Source organism: Vanellus vanellus, assembly GCF_965231255.1.
Source record: "Vanellus vanellus genome assembly, chromosome: 2".
NCBI classification, from domain to species: Eukaryota; Metazoa; Chordata; class Aves; order Charadriiformes; family Charadriidae; genus Vanellus; species Vanellus vanellus.
In genome coordinates this window covers 68,161,391-68,183,857 of record NC_138906.1, presented here as the reverse complement: position 1 = coordinate 68,183,857, position 22,467 = coordinate 68,161,391, and the positions used below count along the sequence as shown (strand labels likewise).

At 39.5% G+C, this 22,467-nt stretch overlaps 1 protein-coding gene across 1 annotated transcript in view; it reads right to left on the bottom strand.

Annotated features, from left to right (window-relative positions):
- Window positions 1-5,839: 5,839 nt before the first annotated feature.
- DCDC2 (doublecortin domain containing 2) overlaps window positions 5,840-22,467 on the bottom strand; it is a gene marked incomplete at its 5' end in the record, with an annotated part of 74,667 nt that continues 58,039 nt past the window's right edge. The window contains 2 exons of the mRNA XM_082479135.1: window positions 5,840-6,140; window positions 7,412-7,756. Of these exons, the coding sequence (XP_082335261.1) occupies window positions 6,030-6,140; window positions 7,412-7,756 (456 nt within the window). The 3' untranslated portion in view covers window positions 5,840-6,029. The remainder of the gene's footprint in view (window positions 6,141-7,411; window positions 7,757-22,467) is intronic.

Here is a 22,467-nt window from a genome sequence, read left to right as displayed (position 1 = left end):
TTACAATGCAAGCACCAATTTGATCTGTAACACGCACATCGACTCTGCCTCCCTTCCTGCATGCAGCCTGCCAGAGGATGCTCCTTGTACCACTGCAGCCCCCGCAGCCCCGACACCCGAAGGCCGATCCACTGACTGTGGAAAACTTTGGGTTGGTGGTGCTAGCGCACCTTCCTCTTTATTTGAGCTTACCCAATCCAATTACCTCCCAGTCCCTTTCTAATTTTTCCCCACACCTCTCAGGGGCTTCACCCGACGAAAGTACCTCAGGAAAAAGGCTGAAGGAGAAGAAACCCCCAAACCACAAGTAGCACACGACTGTCTTTATAGATAGATGCCTTTTGTTAAAACAAGCATCCTGTCACTTTACAGTACAGATTTTGATTTACATACTACCTCTGCAAGCTATACTTTATTTCACGCTTGTTTAAAAAAAAATAAGTGCCTAACTTTGTGGCAAGGGCAGCTACAGAATAACTCTTAGTGTTCCTCTTCTTCCTCTCTCAACAGACAGGAGGAAATCAGGCCGTGCTGAAGAGGGAACGACATTTTGGACGTGGCCCACCATTCATCCAGCACCACTGGAAGTTGTTACAGGGTCAACAGTGCTTTGGTATTATGTTATTTATGCTTTATTGCATGCTGGTTTTGCCTTTTGCAAGCATCAGCCAAAGTTTCTGCTTCCTGTGAAAGTCAGCTTCTTCAGAGTAGGAGAGGAAGGGGAAGGATTTTGAAGCGGATCCCAAGTAGACACTGTCCTTCCACATCATCCAATTTTAGGCTAATTCTTAAGCTGCCTCTTCCTTTTAGGGTGACTCAGCCAGGATCTCAGATATTTGGTATCATCCTCTGGAGGGTAATTTTTCTCCGGTCACGACCTGGAGAGCCTAGAGGACCGGAGCCAGTATAACCACTGAGGCCAAATGTGTTAAGTGCGGTGGTTCGCAGACCTGGCTGATGCTTTTTTGCACGCCTGGAATAGCGCAGGACCACTCTCCTGGAAATCACCAGTGTTAAGGTTGTAACTTGGGTGTTCAGGAGAGGAATTTAGCCTCGGACAAAACTTTTTCATGTTTTATTTTGGAGTATGGAAAAAGTAAATGCCTTCAAAAATTATTCTGCAGAGGGAGCTTGGATGAGGAGCTTGACTCCACCTGCTGCACAGGCGTATCAGTGCCAGCACAAAGGCACAGAATGTGAGACTGAGCGTCCAGGCAAACAGTTCTTACAGAAAGAGAGACCTGACATTGTTTTTTACACTGAAATGTGTGGACACTAATCAGAGACTCCACAGTATAAATAGTATGCATAAAACCAGTGCCTTTGAAAAATCTATTAAGCATAAACATGAGTCTACATGTTCCTGATATACAGAACTGTGAATCATTCTATAGAGAATTAGATTCCTTATAGTTTATACCAAACGAGATTTTGAAACCTTTCTAGGATTAGAGGGTAGAAGCTTTCAACTAATAAAACCTGTATTTTGAATTAAATTTCAGTCCCACTGAGGACAAGGGAAAAGTATAATTGAATTTAATTAGGGATTCATTTATCAAATAGCAAATATTAGAGTCACACATATCATCACAGCTGTAGGAGACTGCAAGAAAAATATGAACATTTAAACGCATTCCTATTAACCGCATAGGTTGTTGGAAATCTGCCTACTGTTTCAAAATACCCCTTTGTTTAAATCAGGTGTTCCCAGCACTGTAGCTAGTACTAAAGACCTTTGAAAGTTTTGGTATCACATGTTGTAATAAAGACTTGTACTTACTTTCTTGAATTTTCCAAATCCTGTCCGCTTCCTTATGACCCACGTAGCTCCCAGTTGGTTTTAGGCTGCTATTTCCATTTTATTTCAGAGCTTCAAGCATTCTGAGCTTGGCTCAGCAAAGCACCAAAGTATACACAGAACTTCAAAAGATATGTCACCCTTTTTATGAGGCTAGTTATTACTACATTTAGCTATATTTTCTTGTATAATTATAGCAAATTTCAGCTACAGTCAATAATATTTTTTCCCATCGCTAACTATATAACAAGATCAGATTATTATATATGCACATTATGTATGTGTGAAGTATGTATGAACACACAGCAAATGCATTCAGTTACAGTGTTCACACGCATGCCTATAACTTAATGCATACAAATATGTACATGCAGAGTAATCTAAAGATGGCCGATGGCTTCACTGTTTATTGCCGTGGCTAAAGCGCTTATTTTGATTAAAACTTAGATTGAAGGCTATCAGCCACCCAAAACAATATATCCTTGAGCTACATCCAATTAAATCATTCTGATTGCTACCACTTAATAAATACACCCTTCCTTGAGATAACTCATTTTGTACTCAGTTATTAATGTTATTTTAATTTAACTTTGGGATAATCAATCAAAATACCAAAGCAGCAATCCTTTCCCCATATTTTCAAGTAATCAGAGTACTTACACTTACACTTTTCCTGTTCTGCAGGCAGGTTTATTTCGCTTTACTTTTGGTCAGACTGAGTGGGGATTATATTTTCCTTATTTTCACCCATTTCTTTCCAGAAACTAACTTTATTTTGGCTCTGATGTGTCAAAGCACCGAAGCATTAGATAATGTTTAATGAAAACTGCAGTCCTATGGGATTTAAGCATGTGCTTTAATGCTTTGCTGACATTAGGAATTTCAGCAGGGAGACATCTAGAAGTTTTGGTAGTTTTCTCAAGCTTTACCAGTGAACAGATAAAACACGTGTTATTTGCTGATTATCAGCTGAACAGTATATACATATCAATAATCCAGTCCTAACCCAAACAATGACATTAAAAACCAGTGGCCAGTTTAACTGTGCTGTTATTCTTAGATTTGTAATTTAGATTTATAACTATGTAACAGCTAAACTGTCAGTATATTTTCTTTCACAGTTGCAATATGAAAACTACCAAATCTGATTTTTTTTTTTTTTTTAAGTTCTAGTTATGGGAGAATCCTATCAGCTGCAAAATCACCAGGTTTATAAAGTCAGTCACCCAAAGATAGACTTAACATCAAAGAGGACTTGATATGAGACAAAACACAGGAATATCTGTATGGTAGTTCTCTTTAATAGCAAATTATTTTTCAAAATAAAACCAAAACAAGAAAACAAGTCTTAAAAAAAATGCAGAACTGTTGCATATAAGCTTAATAAAATAACATTATATAAGCTTAACAAAATAATGTATTTCTCATGGAAACAGAGTTAAGCCATCACACACATCAAATCCAGACAGAAAAGCTATTAGCAAGACCACCTGCATGCTTCTTGTTTAATTTCAACTTTAACATCAGAATTACTTGTTATGCATAAACTAATTTCTCTATATAAAAGAATCTGATACAAAATTCATGTTGTCAGCGTTGTAAGGTGAATTATTTGCTACTCTAAAGAAATATATCCTGTCTTTCTTACAAGAAAACAGAAGGCGAAACATTTTAAAGGCTGTGTAGCACTCATAGGGATTTCATGCTCCCATGAAAGAAAATCATCATATTACACTTCCCTAGAATTTAGTTTAAGCTTTTAAATTGGTCTTATCAATATCTGTAAGTCTTTTAAGCATGGAAGACACTGAATATTTGCGAAAAGGGAAGAAATGGCAGAAACTGTTGGCAGATGGAACCTTTAAATAGAAACTAAAGGGAGAAAAGTATCACCATACATATCCCTCAATTTCTTCTACATATTTTTCCTAGGTACAACATTTTGAGGCAAACATGCTCCAAATGGAGTACCTCCATCAGGTATTTTTGGGTGTCAGTTTGACTTCAAACTTTTGAGGATGAAGAACATCTCAGAGGTTGTTCAAGTCTTAATTTTCAATAAGGTGACAGCAAGTAGAGTCCTATATTTGGTACACCATTAACTTCTAGCAAAGAGCCCATTCATAGTAACATCAATATGAGATTACTGTCATTTGTCTTGATTCAGCAACTCATTTAAGCCCATGCTTACTGGTAAGCTTATGAGCTATTTAGCTCTAAGTGAGCAAAGACACAGCATTAGCCATTTTCCTTGGTCAGCTTTGCACAGAAGGTTCAGCAGGTAAATTCCCCTAAGCTCCCCGAGAGACAGAGCTGCCTTCTCTGGCTGGTTAAGTATTGTTTGAGGGCTTTTAATGCTACTGCATATATTATTCCAGTGCAGGATTAACCATAAAGGTACCTAGAGGATCTCTGTGTGTCAGTTTTCCTCACTAGCACATAGAGTTATTTTATTCATTCTGTTGGGGGGTGGCTTTTTTTTACTTCTGCTTAACTTTCAATGTCCTCTTAAATCCCAGTGAAATCAAAGATGTTTGAGCACAGCCTTATTTGCTGTATCAAAGAAGCATACATACTTGCTTAAGAGGTTGGCTAAATTCAGAGCTTATTTTGAACTGATCACAAATGTAATATTCCCTTAGATCTTTGTCAGACACTTCAACAAAGGACACACGAATCACAGACAATTCAAAGATGCCACAGGGCAAACTGTTCTAACCCTGTTCCTATGGTTTTTAACATTATGGTTTTTGTACTTACATTGCCAATACTCAGAAACACGCTGAAGGTTCTCTACGTATTTCTACTCCACTGGAAAAATATATTTAATAGTTAGTAGAAAAAGTGAAGATGTTTGTATGAGTTTCAGTCATGACAAGTGGCTCTTCACATTCCTCAAACAGCGCTTCAAGTTCAATTTTTTCATAAATGTAATTTTTGCCTTAATGGCATGAAATCAACAAAAATGACATTTAGTTTCTCATAATTTACCAGCATTAATGATAAGGAAACCCACTATTTCCTTTGTATAATTAATGAAATTATTCTCAGGGTTGTATTTCTATGAACTACAAATTATTCCCATTACTAACAGAGAAACGATAAGAGCAATGGAATTGGTGTCATTAAGAGAACTAATACTGTGGATCAATGTCTTATTTACTACTGCAAATTAAGCCAAAGCCTATCAGGAGCCAGCTTGCTCAGAAAGATAATGATACACTTCCAACCATTAAGGCTATGTAAAGGATTCATAAATGCAGCAATTGTTGCCGACTTTTACAGAAAACTGACAGGCCCATCCTAACATGTTTCATATTAAAATGGCTCCATTGACAGCATGGTTACACGGCAATTTCAGTCTGAATACAGGCCTATTAATTTTTTTTCATTAATAAATCAAATTTGACCTAGACTGAATTACAAATCCATCCAAACTCAACTTTTGACACTAATCTGCTACATAGTCTTCCTTTACTTTTTTTTCACTACGATAACAATTCACTGGTTAGTGAATCAGTACAGGAGAATCAAAACTTCTTGCTGTAAATGGGAGCAAACTGCAGTATTGCAGGCTGTCTACATATATTTATAGAGCTAAATAAGTGCTATTTATGAATGTAAAAACTAACAATTCTAATTAATATATTGAAAATCCACTTTTTAGTAACATTATGACTGACATCTCATTATAGTACACTATTTTTTGTGGGCATAAGTCCATTAAGTGAGGAATGCATTCCAATTATATCTTAAGGTTATGCCTGGAAATCGTATGTATCGCGTGGAATTTTAAAGGAAAAAATATGTATGTCCTCATTAAAAGTCAAAAATGGTTTCTCTTTTTGAACAAATCTGAAAATAAGTTTTGACATTGGATTTGGGTGGGTTTTTTTTCTTTTTTCTTGAACAGTGTCATTTTTGTGATTGTTCTATTTCTGGTAACCATCTTATACCACAGAATAGTTAATTTATTTCTAATACTACTATACAGTACTCTTGTATTTCCTGCCTCAAATCTATCAGAAAATGTCACCTTGTAAAAATAATTCTATGTTCTTCTAGTAACTATTAATGTTTGTTTTCTATATCAGTCCATATAGCATTATCATCTCAAGACTCGATATGTAGGTACTCAGCCTATCTTCCCATTATAAATTATCAATCACAAAAAATAGCATGCTTTGTATAATAGTCTTATAATCTGTCATTTTCATTACACTTTTTCTATCTATGCAACTGCAGCATAGTCATTGCTCTGGTCACTTTTTTTTTCGCTTTCCTGTGGGCTGGTGATTGTCACCCTTGGATTTGTGGATGTTTTTTCAAGATGGGAATCAACCTAGAGAAAAAGTACAGTTATTGTTAACTCCATTGAGTAATAAAGATTTCAGTTCATTTCAACACAGTGTTAGCACTTCATACTAAAATATCCACAAGGTATTCTTAACATGAAAAAATGTTTTCCAAGTGTGATCACATCAACATTTTTATTTACCTTATACTTATATACCTTCCAAAGGAGAAAGTACTCAAATTAGAGATTGTCCCCAAGTTCTTTCATCGAACATCCAGTTACCCACATATCCATTTAAAGTGAATGCTTACTCACTTTCTCCACTTGCATAAATAACTTCAGCTTTTCTAAAAACTAACAAAAAATCAATATAACAAGCATAGAATAAATTCAGGGCCCAAGAAAATGCTGCGTTACTCAGCTCTTAATTGAAAACTGGTTTTGTATGTTCATACAGAAACAGAAGAAAACCCAGTTGCAAGGTGCAAGAAACCATTCCCAGTGTCACAAGAAGAAGAGGAAGACTGTTTTTCAACAGCCTACAGGCAGCAAATATGCAGCAAGTTGTTCTTGTTCTGACACTCAAGAATCCCACTCTTACCAGATCTGGATTCTCCTCATCAAACAAAACACTTTGTTTTCCACATTCCGTTCACTGGTCAGTTCATCTGGCAGTCAGGGTCGTCCACTTTATTTTTCTGGTTTGCATGCTTCCATCTAAGGCAATGGCATGTTACTGTGTCTCCTACATTAATGGCATATTTGCTTTTAAATCAACTAAGGCCCCTTGCTTTGAGGATCCTGTTCATCTCCACTGTCTTCTCCAACTTCTAAGAAAAGGAGATGAAACTTCCACAAAGCAATGGCAAGAGCCTTTTAATGAAATGCAACTGCTGTGAAAGTCAACTGATCATAATAATGAGGAACTGTGGTTTCATGAACACACTCTTCTGCTCTGTCCTAAAAGACAATGCAGTGTGGAATTATATAATGATTATGCTTTTCTGGAAATTGCAACAATTTTTTTTACTACTTTTTTTTTTTCAAAATTCAGCATACTCAGCAAAGCAGGAGATGCAGATTCATCAAATAGCAAGAAAGGTCTGCTTTCTCAGTTGGAGGGCATATAATGTAATTACTGATGTAACTGGCACATACAGACAGAAAAAAGCTTTTCTGACAAACAAAAGATTCTCATAAATGCTCTCAGGACCATATCAGGAGTGAGCTACTCAGAGACTAGCTGACAAGCCTAAGGCTGAGATGAATGAGGAACAATAACTTAAGATCAACAAACTGAAAGAATAAACACTCACATGGTTCTGACTGTCAGAATCCTTTTCTTTCATTTCTTCTTCAGGCTGAAGATCACCTTGGTAGTTCAAGTGCTCCATTCCCTCACCATTTTTTTCATTTTTCTTGCCATTGAAGTGGATAAGTTCCTCTTCTGCCTGGTCAACATTCTCTGTTTCTTCTGCTTCATCTTCGTAATTCTCATTTAATTTCTTCTTGTTTTCTTCCACTTCACTTCTTTCTTTAACGTTTTCCCCATTTTCCTCTCCATTTACTTCTGGATATTCTTCCTCTCCTTTATATGCTTCCTCCCCCCTGTCATTTTCCTCTTCTGCATTTTCTTCTTCATCTACAGTTTCTGCTGGCCTCTGGTGAAAGGAAAAGCAGCAGCATTATGAGGCATTTTTAATCAGAATGCTCCATGCAATTCTGAAACGTGATAGACATCAAAATCACACTTACATCATTACTGGGGAGTAAGTATGCTAATTTGAGGTTTGTCTACATGGACAGAAAATGATGCTGTGGTACTAACACCCCATAATGCACTCTTATTCTACATAAAAACGTGTTAGTGAGATTTAAATGTATTATACTGGGTTAACCCATTTGACCATACTCAAAACAACTGGAGCTAGATTTAATTAATATAGCAACAGCTATTTTGTTCCAGCTATTCCAGGTTCCCCGACATTCTAGCATTTAGTACATACTTGTTTATAAAATCCTGACACGATAAAACATCACTAGCCCACAACGTGTTCCCCAAGAAGCATTTTACCTATGGACCAGACCACGCCATGCTACTCAGTCCTTTTGCGCAGCCTGTCTTCTTTGCATCCACAGAAAAGTAGCAAGAGAGATGAGGCAGACCTACTGGTCACTTCCATAAGATCATTCCCCTTCTTAAAGACCCCTGTGTATGGTGGCAAGGTTAGGATTTGCTAGGCATTTAGCAATTAATTTTTCCTACACAGAGTTGGACCAGCAGACAGGAGGAACCGGACCTTGTCCCATATTGAAGAGCAGTAAGCAGAAACTCACTATAGATAAAGCTGCTAGCAGCATCATTTCATGACAACCTGGAAGACTGATGCACATACTATCTAGTTTTTGTCATTTGTCTTCCAGTTTCAGCTTTGAAGGTTCACCTGACTATTCAGTGAACCCATGCCCCCGCTGCCAAGATGACGTATGTACTTGTACTAAGGTTTGAATGCAAATGAAGAGAAGAAAATTCCATAAGAGTGACAGGGTGTCTGCCTCCCACACAGCTTCATCAGACTCTAAATCTAAAGCAAACAAGCCGAGAGCAACAGACTATCTCTTAATCAAAAGTGTTTGGAATTTTACTATCATTAGCAACTCCTTTATGCAAGCAGCTATCTGCTACAGACCTATAAGTTATGTCTTCTAAAAATCCCTTTCCCTCACTAATATTAACATTTCAAAAGAATTCTGTCATCACCTTCAACATATTTGGAAAAGCCCGTTCAGCAATACCAACAAGTGATTGAAGCCTCTTGATGAAACACCTTGCTTTTGCTTTGATATCTAAGCAGCAATGTAAAACAACTTTATTATGTCAGTGCACAATACTGCATTGGCACAGCTTCAAAAAGGACAAGTTATTGTGTTGTGATAATCCATAGAATGACAAATTACTAGAAATATTACATGATTATCTGACCAGATAAAAAATGGCTCCATAAGTAATTTTTGAAGTACAGTAGTCTCTGTGGTTTTTATTCATCCTTCCTGACTCACTTTCATCTGGTAACATCAAACTGGCCTTATTACTACTAAAATAAACATTGAGTGGGCCAAGTCTTTGCAGACACCTTCAAAGAAAGCACCATCCAAAGCAAACTTGAGCCAACTTTGGTAATCTCCAGCACATAAAGAGAGCAAAGAATCTGTAGATGCATAAATCCTCAGAAGTTACCTGCTAGTTTTACACATAATTTGTTCTCACTCTGCTAAGGAAATTAGCAGCTCTGGATTCTGACCAGAAACAGGGGAAGGCAGAACAAATCAAATGCACCAGACACTGCTAGCTAAAAGTAAGAGGTTTAGGTTTTGCTTAATGACACCTGCTCGCTATGACATTACAAACACCAAATGAAGAGAGGGTAAGAAAAGAAGAAAAGTAAACCCAGGCTTTCTCAATTACTTGTTATAGTCATCCAAGATACTATTATTTCCAGCTTTTTGTTACTGCCTAATAGTGGTACAGTCAGAAGAGGGTATCTGCCCTTCCCTGAACTGCGATAGTATGGTGGCTCACTTTGGACTGCAGAAGAAGGTGTGTAGACTTTATGCCATGGTGTAAACATACATATCCTAATGCATATGCTTTTACTGGTTTCATTGCTGTAGAAGCAGTCTTTGACATAGAAGCACAATGGACATCTGAGGGGCAGTAACTTCCTAAGGTACTACACTAGCTAGACTCATTAGACCTTATCTGTCTAAAATAGGTGTGGATGCAAATTTCTTCAGAGTTAAAATTGAGTAACATAGAAGACAAACACAGTGTTATTGAACTGTACCCAGAAACTCACTGGAAGCTCACAAGGAACTGGCATTAAATAACATTCAAATTTCAACTAATTTAACTTGACCAGTGAAGCTAAATTGCCTGAAAAATAATAGTACAAAACAAGATCAGTAAAAAAAATTTCATCAGTGCAAGTATAATGTTTTTATAGTAACTGAAAATTTCAAGATAGCTGAGCATATTACTACAACAGACAAAAATTAAAAAAACATGTTTACAGCTAATAATTAGAAAGCAAAACGCATTCTTCATTTAATCTCCTTTCAGGCTGCACTACATTAGAATGGACATTTCAAACAAGTTAAAATCAACATTGATCCAGAGGAAAAGACCTTCCACGAGGTAATCTAAAATGCAGTATAGATTCCAATGCATGCACAGTCATAGGTAGGCTTTGAAATGTGAATATGACCACAGACAACGCATTTCAGAATATACATCAGACCAAAGACGGGACTGTAGAGAGGGAACTGAAGGCCAAAATCACCCACCAAATCATACATTGCTCTCTACATAAAAAGTGTTATACTTTCTACTGAGATCTTATTGACCTATTAGCTATGCATAAATTAGCGTTCTTTATTTTAAGTACACCTTCACTGAGCAAGAGATTTACTTAGCAAAAGTTATATTTTTCATATTTAAGGAAAGAGAATGTTTATGTGCATATATACATCCACGGAGGAAAACAGAAAATGGGAGAAAACCAGAGGTTTTTATGGTCCAAAGCATGTAAATGTTGTACATGTTTAACTTTACCTTCTGGAACAGTTTCAGTGATCTCAGTGAACCTGAAACAGTGAGCCAAAGCCTACATTAAAGTGCTTGCTGGGTCAGGGTATAATTCAAAGTCCCCTGGAGTCAATAAGAACCTTTTCATTGAATTCGATACACTCCAGCCATCCCTCCACCTACAACTGTACAAAGTGCCTATTACGTATACATCAAAGTTACTGCAAACTGTGTTCTCCCAGTCCGAATAAATCAGGATGGATGTACTGAAAGCAAAACAGGTATGCTGATTCAGACCTACATGTCCTTGGAGAAATTATCAGACTCATTTCTAGAAGTCAGCAATGATCTTGTATACTTAGGAAAAAGCAGTGACAATTCATGTCTTAGTTTTTAGCTTTATCAGTCATCTTTTAAATAACCAGAATATTCCCAGTAGAAGCCTTGTATATGGAATGCATTGGTTGGATAGCCAGGACAGATGTGGGACTTGGCTGCTCCTCTTTGCACCCAAAAAGTCAGGGTTTGGCTTTCAGCCAGCACACTCACAGAAAGTCGTACAAGTACATTACATTTGGGATTCCCATAAAGGCTCAGGGCATCTCAAGTCCAGAGAACCAACTACATCTCCAGGCCTGAGTGACTGAGGTCTCTCACCACTTTGTAACACAACTAAATGAACATGAGCATCAAATATTAATATAAACATGCTGACATGAGAGATTTCAGGATCATAACAGAGAACAAAGGGCATTTCAAAAATTCATGTTGGAAGCACCCAGCCAGTTGTAGCCCAGGGTAACTAAACATGTATACTGTAACGAACTACAGAATAAGCGTGCCTGGGTTACTTTAGTTCACATCACAAAAACACAGCAGCACAATTTGAACCTGACAGCAATATATTCAGGACTGGAGGAGCATGAGGTGATTACATTCTTATTCCTTGAGGTAATTTTCACAGACAAATAAGCGACTTCTAGGACAGGGAACTTTTCTGGTGACTGTGATGGATTACCCTCATTCCTCCTATAGTCAGAACTACACATAGTAAGGTTTGTAATTTTGCCTTTTGTATGAGTGCAAGAAAATAGGAAAGAACTTTCTTTCTTGCATTGCTGACTACATCTTTTAAGTGAAGATGATGCTTTTGCAATTTCCCAGTTGAAAGTACAGTAGTTAATATAACTAGTTTTCAAACCATACCTTCATGAAAGCGAGCACAATTCTTTGCTTGTCATGGACTAGCAATAAAGAGACTCACTGACAAAAGACTTGTATATGTGTATTGAAAGGCATATTCAACCAAAGGCACAGAGAATAACTGAAGTCATTCCCTATTTCATGGTAGAAACATGGACCCAGCTTGCCTTCTGGAAACCTCCTGACTTACTAGCAGGTTGATGAGGAACAAAGTGAATTTCATTTTGCATTCAAAAAGTATGATTGCTTGATGGTATTTTTAATTTCAGCAAAAACAGTGTGTTTAAAAAAGAAAGATATATTCTAATTACACTCATCATGTTATCATTCATTAAGAGCTACATTACCAAATGCCATCATCCTTCAAAAGCAATAAGTCAGGAAATCTTCAGACATTGAGGCTTCTTTTCCTCTAGGGATGCTAATGTAACCTCTCAGAAGATTTGTACATGACTGATACTAGAATATTGAAAAGCGCAGTATCACAAATCATTTATGGCAGAAATTATTTTGTACCATTAATGCAAAAATATAATTTTGGTTTATTGAAGCCATTTGGAAATGTTTACTTGGCTAATGGTGACAACAGACAAACAATGGGGTAGACAACAAAAAACTAACGGTCACAAATACCAGCATGAATACATCTCACAAATGCAGCATCAGGAACACTTAACTTTGATTGCACTAAACCTCTCCAGAACAGAGCTGCCCCTGCTCCTACCCAGTCAGGAATGCTTTGTAGCAGCACTGCACAGATTCCAACAGAAAAACATTTTGTTCCCGAACCAGATAGGGTTGCTAAGTGACAGCAGCCCTCTTCTCTTCCACATCACTTACAAAACCTAGGCTCTTAAAAACAAGCAAATGAATAGTTAAGGGTTCACCAGTCTTACACTTCCCACATAGTAAATGCGCTGTTGTCCATGAAGGCAAAAAAGTCTTTATCCCCTCAACATTTAAACTCCAACCTTTTTATGAGTTGTATGCAATTTTCTTTTTTATACCACAGATGCAGCATCTGAGTCCGCAAAGTCTAATTTTTCCTAAGATCATAGCACCCAGAAGTCTAACCAGAATGAATGGAAACTATGCAACCTGAAGTGTAGAAAAAACAGCTTTTCAAACTCCATTCCTCAGTTTCATTGTGTGGTATCTGGAAGAACGCATAATTCCTTAATCACAAGATGGCCATGGCAGAGAAGAAAACATCTGATTAGATCTTTACTTTTCTAAGATGTACCTAAGTCAACAATATTTTTCTCCATTTCACTGAAAATCACATCTAGTTTTTCCATAGCATTTTCCACGTGTACATTAAAATTTGCCTAAACTTCACACTCTACAATTCAGTATGATCTATTGAGCTTCCCTGTAAGCAATGAGAAGATTGATAAGCATTTAAAACGAAGTCCTACTGAGGCTGCAAAAATACAGCAATGTGTTTTTTTCCAGAAAAAACACTCTTCTACAGTGAATGAAAAATGATCTGAGAGCTAAGCAACTTGAGAAACTGTCTGCTCTAGGATTGCTAGATTTTTTCAAGACAGGTGCACACAGAGAGAGGAAACCTTTTTCAAAGTGGTATCAACACCAGTTTTACAACAGAGCTATGTTTGCAGGCCTCACTTGGAAGAAGTGAAGGCCCTCCGACAGTTGGCCACACAGGCCTTTAAAGATCAGGCCTTGTTGCTACAGCTTCAGAAATCAGTCATCCAATGCAGAAACTGACTGAAGATCTCTTTTCTCATTCTGAGCTGCAAGGAACAAAGCAGAGTAAGTTTCCCTATCTCACACAGACAAACAATAAAAAAAATTAAGTGTAAATCAGCAGAGCTGAAAGAAGAACACGCAGGGGAAAATCTTATCTGCTGGCTTGTCAGCACTCAAAATCCAGAAGGCTTAAATTACAGCTGCATCATTTGTAGCGAAATTTGAGCATAAAATGTTCTGCATGTATTCTTTCCACGTGCCATTTTGAAAACCTTACTGCTGTAGTGCAAAATGTTTACTCGTGAAAAGTTCTAGACTTTTTAATCAATGAATGTCTCTTCGAGCAGTCAGCCTGTTTTAATGTTGAATCAATGTAAGCTTTAACATTTTGCCTTCAGCAATAGGGAAGATAAACATTTTATTCTGTTCACTGAGGTGAGTCTTGGGTCTCTAAAGCAAAAGTATACTCCATAATGAAAACTGCAAATGAAAGGTGCAAATTTTCTGCTACTGATGATAGACTCCATCTACAGAGAGAGCACCTAGGGGAGCTACACAATCTCATATCACATCACAGCCCAGGAAATGGGGAATAATGAGTGGCATCAGGACTGCATTAATCAGTGGACACATCTGTAATAATGGAAAGCAAATGGCTAGCGAAAGAACTAAAGAGTGTGAACATCTACCAAAAAAAACCCAAATCAGTGCCTGTTAGATGAATTTATCATACAATGATTTTTACAAATAAACACAGAAAGATAGAGGGAGATGGGGATAATGAATCTGGAGGGGGGGGAGTGGGGAACACCCAAACCCAACAGATTCATTCTACATCACTTACATCTTAATAGCCAGTATCATATACCTCACACCAAAGTAGGCTGGCACAACAACATGCCTGAATTCCTTGTAAAGGTCATGCACTGGACAACTTCGTATCTCATAACTCTCATGCTTACCCCACCTCCCAAGGGCTCGGCATGGGAGAATAACCACGCTTATGGAAATGGATAAACCAGTGCAAACTTGCAGTGTTATTTCAATACTGTTACTACCAACTGCTGCTTTTGTATTTCACAACTTACATAAAATTAAAGAAAAATTGTAGTTTGTTCTGAAAGCATTACAAGTTAGAAAATTTTCTATCTCAGAAAGAGTTACTTTGAATACATTTATATTATTATCAGCAAACTCCAAGTAACACACTTAATTATCATCTCAGATGAGAAACTTGTATTGTTTTGCTGCCTCCTTACCAAGAACTGCAATAAAACCACTTTGTTCCCTTGCTATTTGCACAATTGATTTCATAGTCTGTCATTCATTCCCACGGATGTTGACAGTGATGTAAACAATCAACTTGGAGTGAGTCTGCATGTCAAAAGAAGAAACTATCCATTTTGTATTTGGAAGCTGAAGTCTCGCTGCAGAATATAGAACAGAAGGGTCTGGTTTGGTTTTAGGCAAAATACTGATTTTTCCTCCTTGATGTTCCATTACAACTGTCAGCTAGTCTGGAGTAAGGCAAATCCTATTCCTTTAATATGTTCTCAGCTGGCAGACAGCATTTTACAGAATAGGATATAAGCAAGTGTCTTGCCAGAATTACACTAAGTTTAGTTAATGGCTAATCTGGCATTTGTTCAACCATGTACTTCAAATGGCAAGACAGAGAATGTGCATAAAAAGAAAAAAGACTAAGTTCTATCTTCACCACCTCATTTATGTGGCTGATAGAAATGATAGCATATCAGAAGTGTCAGCATTCTAGTGAAAGCTGGCATGTAAATATTTATGCATTATGCAAGATAGTCAAACCCTGTCTGACTGTCCTTTTCCATATTTCTAGCAATAACAGAAACTGCAATCAGATAAGAAAAAGCTATAAAGCTTTACATCACAGAATTTAAAATTATATAAAATGGTCATTAATAAGAACCTGAACATGTAAAATGCCAAATGCTTCCAAGGTCTGAGTAACCTCAGTTATCTGGGAATAAAAAGTACCCAGTGCTACTCAGGACCTGGCTTCCTGACAGATTACCTAGGAAACTATACATGAAGTTTTAAAATGAGAAATAAACCATGGCTTGAGTTGCAATAATTTTTGCTGCTTTGTTTGGCTTTTCTGAAAATATGAAAATCAGATTTTTAATAGTGTGCATGGCTGATTTTGTAATTCCACCCCCCCAACACACCTGCTTCCAGTTCCTTGTCCAGGTAGCAAAATCAGTTGGTAGTAACTGAAAAATATTTCCATCTGAGGACAATGCATGTGCCTTGGTACATGAGCTTAGAGGTACCAAGCAAGCTGCTAGCGTTGCAAGCTTGCCAGTACCTCCAATGTTCACTGGCAAATGTATCAACAGCCACAGCCACCACTGACAAGTACAGAAGTGGTAATGGAAAGTTAACTATTTTCCCCTCCCTAGTGATGGTCACCATCCCCTGGCTGAAGTGAACTGGGGAGACACACAGCAGAATTGGCAAAGCTGTTGCCTGCGCTGTAGGATCTCCGTGGAGAAGTAAGGCGGCCATCTCCAGGGCTCTTGGATTTCATATGAACTGCAGTCAGGCTAAAAACTAGACGTGACAAACAAATTTACACTGTCCAATGCTTTATGCTACCCAGAGGAATTCTTTACGGACCTTCCGAGGCCAGTAAACAGGCTAATCATTTCTCAATTTGATTATTACACTGTCAAGACCAGGGCAGGATATACTTCAGGATGTCATAAGAAACAAAGATTAAGACAGCATGTTCTTCCCCAATGTCAATACTATCGGTACAACCCAACACATCCTAATTATCATAACACCTCACGAGGACAACTGCAATTAACAGGGCTGATGAGCCCACTGGTGTTTAGCACATAAATTTCTGAGGCCAGGGCAGGTATTTGCTGTGAAAAGGCACAGCTGTAGTATTCCTTATATCAGGGACCAGGACAGTCATGCTCTTGCCTCTTTCAATCACCTGATTCATGCATCTTCAAGAACAATGTCTATAAAATAACTGAGCAAAACTCCTTCCCATTAAAGTGAATAAATCATTGAGAATGACCTTTCTTAGAAACAGCAGCATAAAATAAAATTGAGAGATCCAATTTTTTTTCAGATGGTATGGTGCTATTCTTCAAAATAGCTACAGCAGCAACTTCATATGTGGCTTTTGTATATGTACAGATTAGTAATGCAGGCAGAAATTGATACACAAAGTATAAGGTGATAAAATTTTTATTTTCCCCTCAGGCATAACACAAGCAAAATGTATATACGTCTAGTATCCTTTTATGCAACACAAATAAATTGAAAAAAACATCAGCCAACTAATAAATAGTAAGCAGAAAAAAGCAAAGCTTACTAAAAAAAAAGTAGATTATAGTACTGAAATAATTAAAGATGAACAAATACAGAATCACAGAAAAGTTATGTTAGAAGAGACCTCTAGGGCAACGGACTCCAAACTGTTTTGATTGCACAGCCCTATCCATAAAAACTTTTTGAGCATAAAACCCCAATATATGTACATTTATTTATTTATAAATTATATAAATGTACTACTGAATTTCTAACATTTTCTTCCTGCACCCCAATGGATTGTCATGCACACCCCCTGGGCTGAGCACACTCCACTTTTTAGACTACTGGTCTAGAGATCATCTAGGCCAGTGCCCCGCTGCACTAACTTTGAAGTTGTTTGAGGCACTATCTGGTTTAGTTTTAAGTATCACCAAAGACAAAGATTCCCCACCCTCTCTGGACAGGAAAGTGCTTACAGTTCTCACTGTAGAAAACATTTTTCTTATGTCCAATTAGAATTTTCCTTGCTGCAACTTTTGACCATTGACTCATCCTTTTGCTGTGCAACACGGAGAAAAGCCTGGCTCCGTCTTCTCTGCTACTCCGTCTGTAGCTGAAGAGAGCAGTTTGATCTGCCTTCTCTTGCTTAGACTTTAAGGTGAAACAAACACTGAAAGGCAGCCCTGCATATCCCCTGATAATGACAGTTTGGCTTTACTACTGGGCCTGGATAAGGCTGCATCCCATGCCATCATCCACGTTACCAATGAACATGTTAAAAAGTATCAGATCTAGTATCAAAGCCTGAGGACTAACATCTCTAAACAGATGCCACTTAAATATCAACCAATTGACTTTTTAAGTCCCACCAAATGAGATAGTTTTTCATCCACTTTGTAGCCCACAAATCCAGTCCCTACCTTCCTTAAGGATATCCTCCTCCCCATATCTACCACATTTCTTTCAATTTCTCCTACAAATATGGAAGACTACACTGAAAGCAAAATAAATGACAATAACTGCTCTCCTTTCATCCACAGAGCCAGTTATTTCATCACTAAGGCAAAGAGGCTGGCTAAGTATGATTTGCATAGGCAAACAGTAAATCATAGAATCATAGAATCATTTTGGTTGGAAGAGACCTTTAAGATCATCAAGTCTAACCATTAACCTAGCACTGCCAAGTTACCACTAAATCATGTCCCTAAGCACCACATCTACACATCTTTTAAATGACTCCAGGGATGGCGACCCAACCACTCCCTTGGGCCATCTGTTCCAGTGTTTGATAACCTTTTCCGTGAATAATTTTTTCCTAATATTCATCCTAAACCTCCCCTGGCGCAACTTGAGGCCATTTCCTCTTGTCCTGTTGCTTGTTACTTGGGAGAAGAAAGCAACCCCCGCCCCACTACAACCTCCTTTCAGGTAGCTGTAGAGAGTGATAAGGTCTCCCCTCAGCCTCCACTTCTCCAGGCTAAACAACCCCAGTTCCCTCAGCTGCTCCTCATAAGACCTGTGCTCTAGGCCCCTCACCAGTTTTGTTGCACTTCTCTGGACACGCTCCAGTACCTCAGTGAGGCTCAAAACTGAACATAGTATTTGAGGTGCAGCCTTACCAGTGCTGAGTACAGCAGGACAATCACTTCCCTAGTCCTGCTGGCAACACTATTCCTAATACAGGCCAGGATGCTTTGGCCGCCTTGGCCACCTGGGCACACTGCTAGCTCATATTCAGCCGGCTGTCAACCAACACCCCCAGGTCCTTTTCTGCCAGGCAGCTTTCCAGCCACTTTTCCCCAGGCCTGTAGCATTGCATGGGGTTGTTGTGGCCCAAGTACAGGACCTGGCACTTGGCCTTGTTGAACCTCATACTACTGGCCTCGGCCCATTGATACAGCCTCTCCAGATCCCTCTTAAAGCCTTCCCACCCTCAAGCAGATCAACACCCCTACCCAAGTTGGTGTCATCTGCAAACTGCTGAGGATGCACTCAAGCCCCTTGTCCGGATCACTGATAAAGATATTAAAGAGAACAGGCCCCAGTACTGAGCCCTGGGGAACACCACTTGCGACTGGCTGCCAACTGGATTTAACTCCATTCACAGCTCTTGGGGCCCGGCCATCCAGACAGTTTTTTATCCAGCAACGTGTACATCAATCCAAGCCATGAGCAGCCAGTTTCTCCAGGAGAATGTTGTGGGAAACGGTGTCAAAGGCTTTACTAAAGTCTAGATAGACAGCATCCACAGCCTTTCCCTCATCCACTAAACTGGTCATCTTGTCATAGAAGGAGATCAGGTTTGTCAAGCAGGACCTGCCTTTCATAAATCCATGCTGACTGGGCCTGATCACCTAGTTGCCCTGCATGTGCCACGTAATGGCACTCAGGATGATCTGTTCCATAACCTTACCTGGCACTGAGGTCATACTGACAGGACTGTAGTTCCCTGGATCCTCCTTCCAGCCCTTCTTGTAGATGGGCATCACATTTGCTAACCTCCAGTCAACTGGGACCTCCCTGGTTAGCCAGGACTGCTGATAAATGATGGAAAGTGGCTTGGTGAGCACTTCAGCCAGCTCCCTCAGTACCCTTGGGTGGATGCCATCTGGCCCCATAGACTTGTGTGTGTCTAAGTGGAGTAGTAGCTCACTAACCATTTACACTTGGATTATGGGGGGTTCATTCTGCTCTCCATACCTGTCATCCAACTCAGGGAGCTGAGTACCCAGAGAAAAGTGGTCTTACTATTAAAGACTGAGGCAAAGAAGGCATTAAGTAGCTCAGACCTCTCATCCTTTGTCTCTATGTTTGCTCCTGCATCCAATAAAGGATGGAGATTCTCCTTAGCCCTCCTTTTGTTGTTGATGTAGTTATAGAAACATTTTTTATTGTCTTTTATGGCAGTAGCCAGGTTAAGTTCTAGTTGGGCTTTGGCCCTTCTAATTTTCTCCCTGCATAACCTCATGACATCCTTTTGGTCCTCCTGTGTGCCCTGCCCCTTCTTCCAAAGGTCATAGATGCTCTTTTTTTTTTCCTGAGTTCTAGCCAAAGCTCTCTGTTCAGCCAGGCCAGTCTTCTTCCCCACCATCTCATCTTTCGGCACATGGGGATGGCCTGCTCCTGCATTTTAAAGATTTCCTTCTTGAAGAATGTCCAGCCTTCCTGGACTCTTTTGCTCTTCAGGACTGCCTCCCAAGAGACTCTTGTCAACTGGGGTCCTAAACAGGCCAAATTCTGCCCTCTGGATGTCCAAGGTGGCAGTTCTACTAACCCCCCTCCTTACTTGCCCAAGAATTGAAAACTTTATCATTTTGTGATCACTATGCCCAAGACTGCCTCCAACTGTCACATCACCCACAAGTCCTTCTCTGTTCACAAACAGGTCTATCAGGGTGCCTTCCCTAGTTGGCTCATTCACCAGCTGTGTTGGGAAGTTATCTTCCGCACATTCCAGGAATCTCCTGGGGTGTTTCCTCTCTGCTGTTTTGTATTTCCAGCAGAAATTTGGAAGAAGGGCTAATGATGGTGAGACTTCTCCCAGCCTCTTACAGAATATTTCATCTGCCTCTTCATCCTGGTTGGGCAGTCTATAAGAGACTCCCACCATTATATCTGCCTTGTTGGCCTCCCCCCTGATTCCTACCCATAAACTCTCAACCCTATTGTCACTATCATTAAGCTCAAGACAATCAAAACACTCCCTAACAAACAGGGTCACTCCACCACCTCCCCTCCTGGCCTATCCCTTCTGCAGAGTTTATAGCCATCCAGTGCAGCACTCCAGTTGTGCGTATCATCCCACCATGTTTCTGTGATGGCAATTATATAATAGTTTTCCTGCTGCACAATGGCTTCCAGCTCCTGCTGTTTGTTGCCCATGCTGCCTGAATTGGTGTAGATGCACTTCAGTTGTGCTACTGATCCCATCACCTTTTTGTGGGCAGAAGCCCTAATTTTTACCTGACCATTCCCAGGCAGTTCCATGATTTCTAGCCCATCAATATCCCTTGTGTCTTTGCTATCACATGGCGCTCCATCCCCTCCCTCTACTGGGATGGCAGACCGAAGGACCTTGCTAGCATGCCATCCCACAAACATTGATGTGCTGCCCCTAGGCTTGTCTCTAGCGAGCCTGGTTTTACCCCTTTCCCCTTTCAAATCTAGTTTAAAGCTCTTTTGATGAGACTTGCCAACTTCTGTGCAAAAATCTTTTTCCCCTCTTTGAGACAGGTGTACCCTGTCTGTTGCCCACAGGCATGGTGTCATGTAAACCAACCCATGATCACAAAACCTGAAGTCCTGGCAGGGACACCAGACTCGGAGCCAGCTACACTCAGGGCCAGACTGGTTATGCCCAGTCACATGCATCAATTTCCATTTTTTGACAAGCTTTGGCTTTACCAATTCCATCCCTGCATGCCCAGGCAACGCCTCTATACTGCTCCTTAGCAGTCCACCCCCTCTCTACCTCTTTTAGTATAAGGTCATGAGTCCTCTCTTCAAACCGGTCTCCTGCTATGCCTGCTTGTTTTCTTGCGTATGAGGATAGTTCTTGTGCTTTCAGGAAGATGCCCTTGGAGATAACCAGATCTCCTGCGTTCCTCTGCACTTCAGGGCAGCCTCACACAGCATCCTCCCTGCCAGTTTCCCAAACAAGGCAAAGTCCACTCTCCTGAATTCCAGGACTTTTATTTTCTTATTTGCCACCCCCACTTTCTTAAGGGACTTAAACCCTATCATCTCATGGCCACTGCAACTAAGGCTGTCACTATCACATCCCCAACCAGTTCTGCTTTATTCATGAGTAGCAAATCCAGCAGAATGCCTCTCCTACCATGTATCCCAATACCTACATCAAAAAATTGTCTCCAACACACTCCAGAAATCTGGATTGTTTGCACTCCATCATGTTGCCCTGGGTAATTAAGGTGTATATACAAACCTATTTTTAACTTCCTCCCATTTGTTTACAATCTCACATTAACAATTGTTCCTCAGCACTGAGCTGACCACCAGGAAGTTAGAAAAATGCCCAAGAATCCTTTATGTTGTTGGGATGACTTTTTGCCTGAGAAATCTATTGGGTAAACCGTGATTCCTTACACTGCAGCATGGATCAGAAATATTAGCTTGTGGCCTAGGGGGCTGGCCCCAAGCCATTATCAACAGATACCAGAAGCACAACATCTTGTGGACTGGACACAAAGTTGAACAAGTTGGCAAATTCCTACAAACACGTAAGATGAAAAAAAGGACTGTCTTGTGAGCAATTCACCATTTATTGCACGTAAGTCTTACAATTAAAAAGCTGGCCAACTAAGTACCATGTTGTTCCAACTGAAGAAAATGCTGGCAGCATTACTAAAAATCAGATAAATTCACACCTGTTTGTGGTTCAGGACTGCAGGAATTCTGACCTTGATTCTGTGCTACAGTCCCTTTACACTGCTTCACCAGTACAAAGGGACTGTGATCCAGGTGGATCTATTTGGTAGGTTGTGACAGTAGGGAGTCCTGATTCCCTAATCCCCTGTAAGGGGTCTCAGAGCAGTTCCAAAGCTG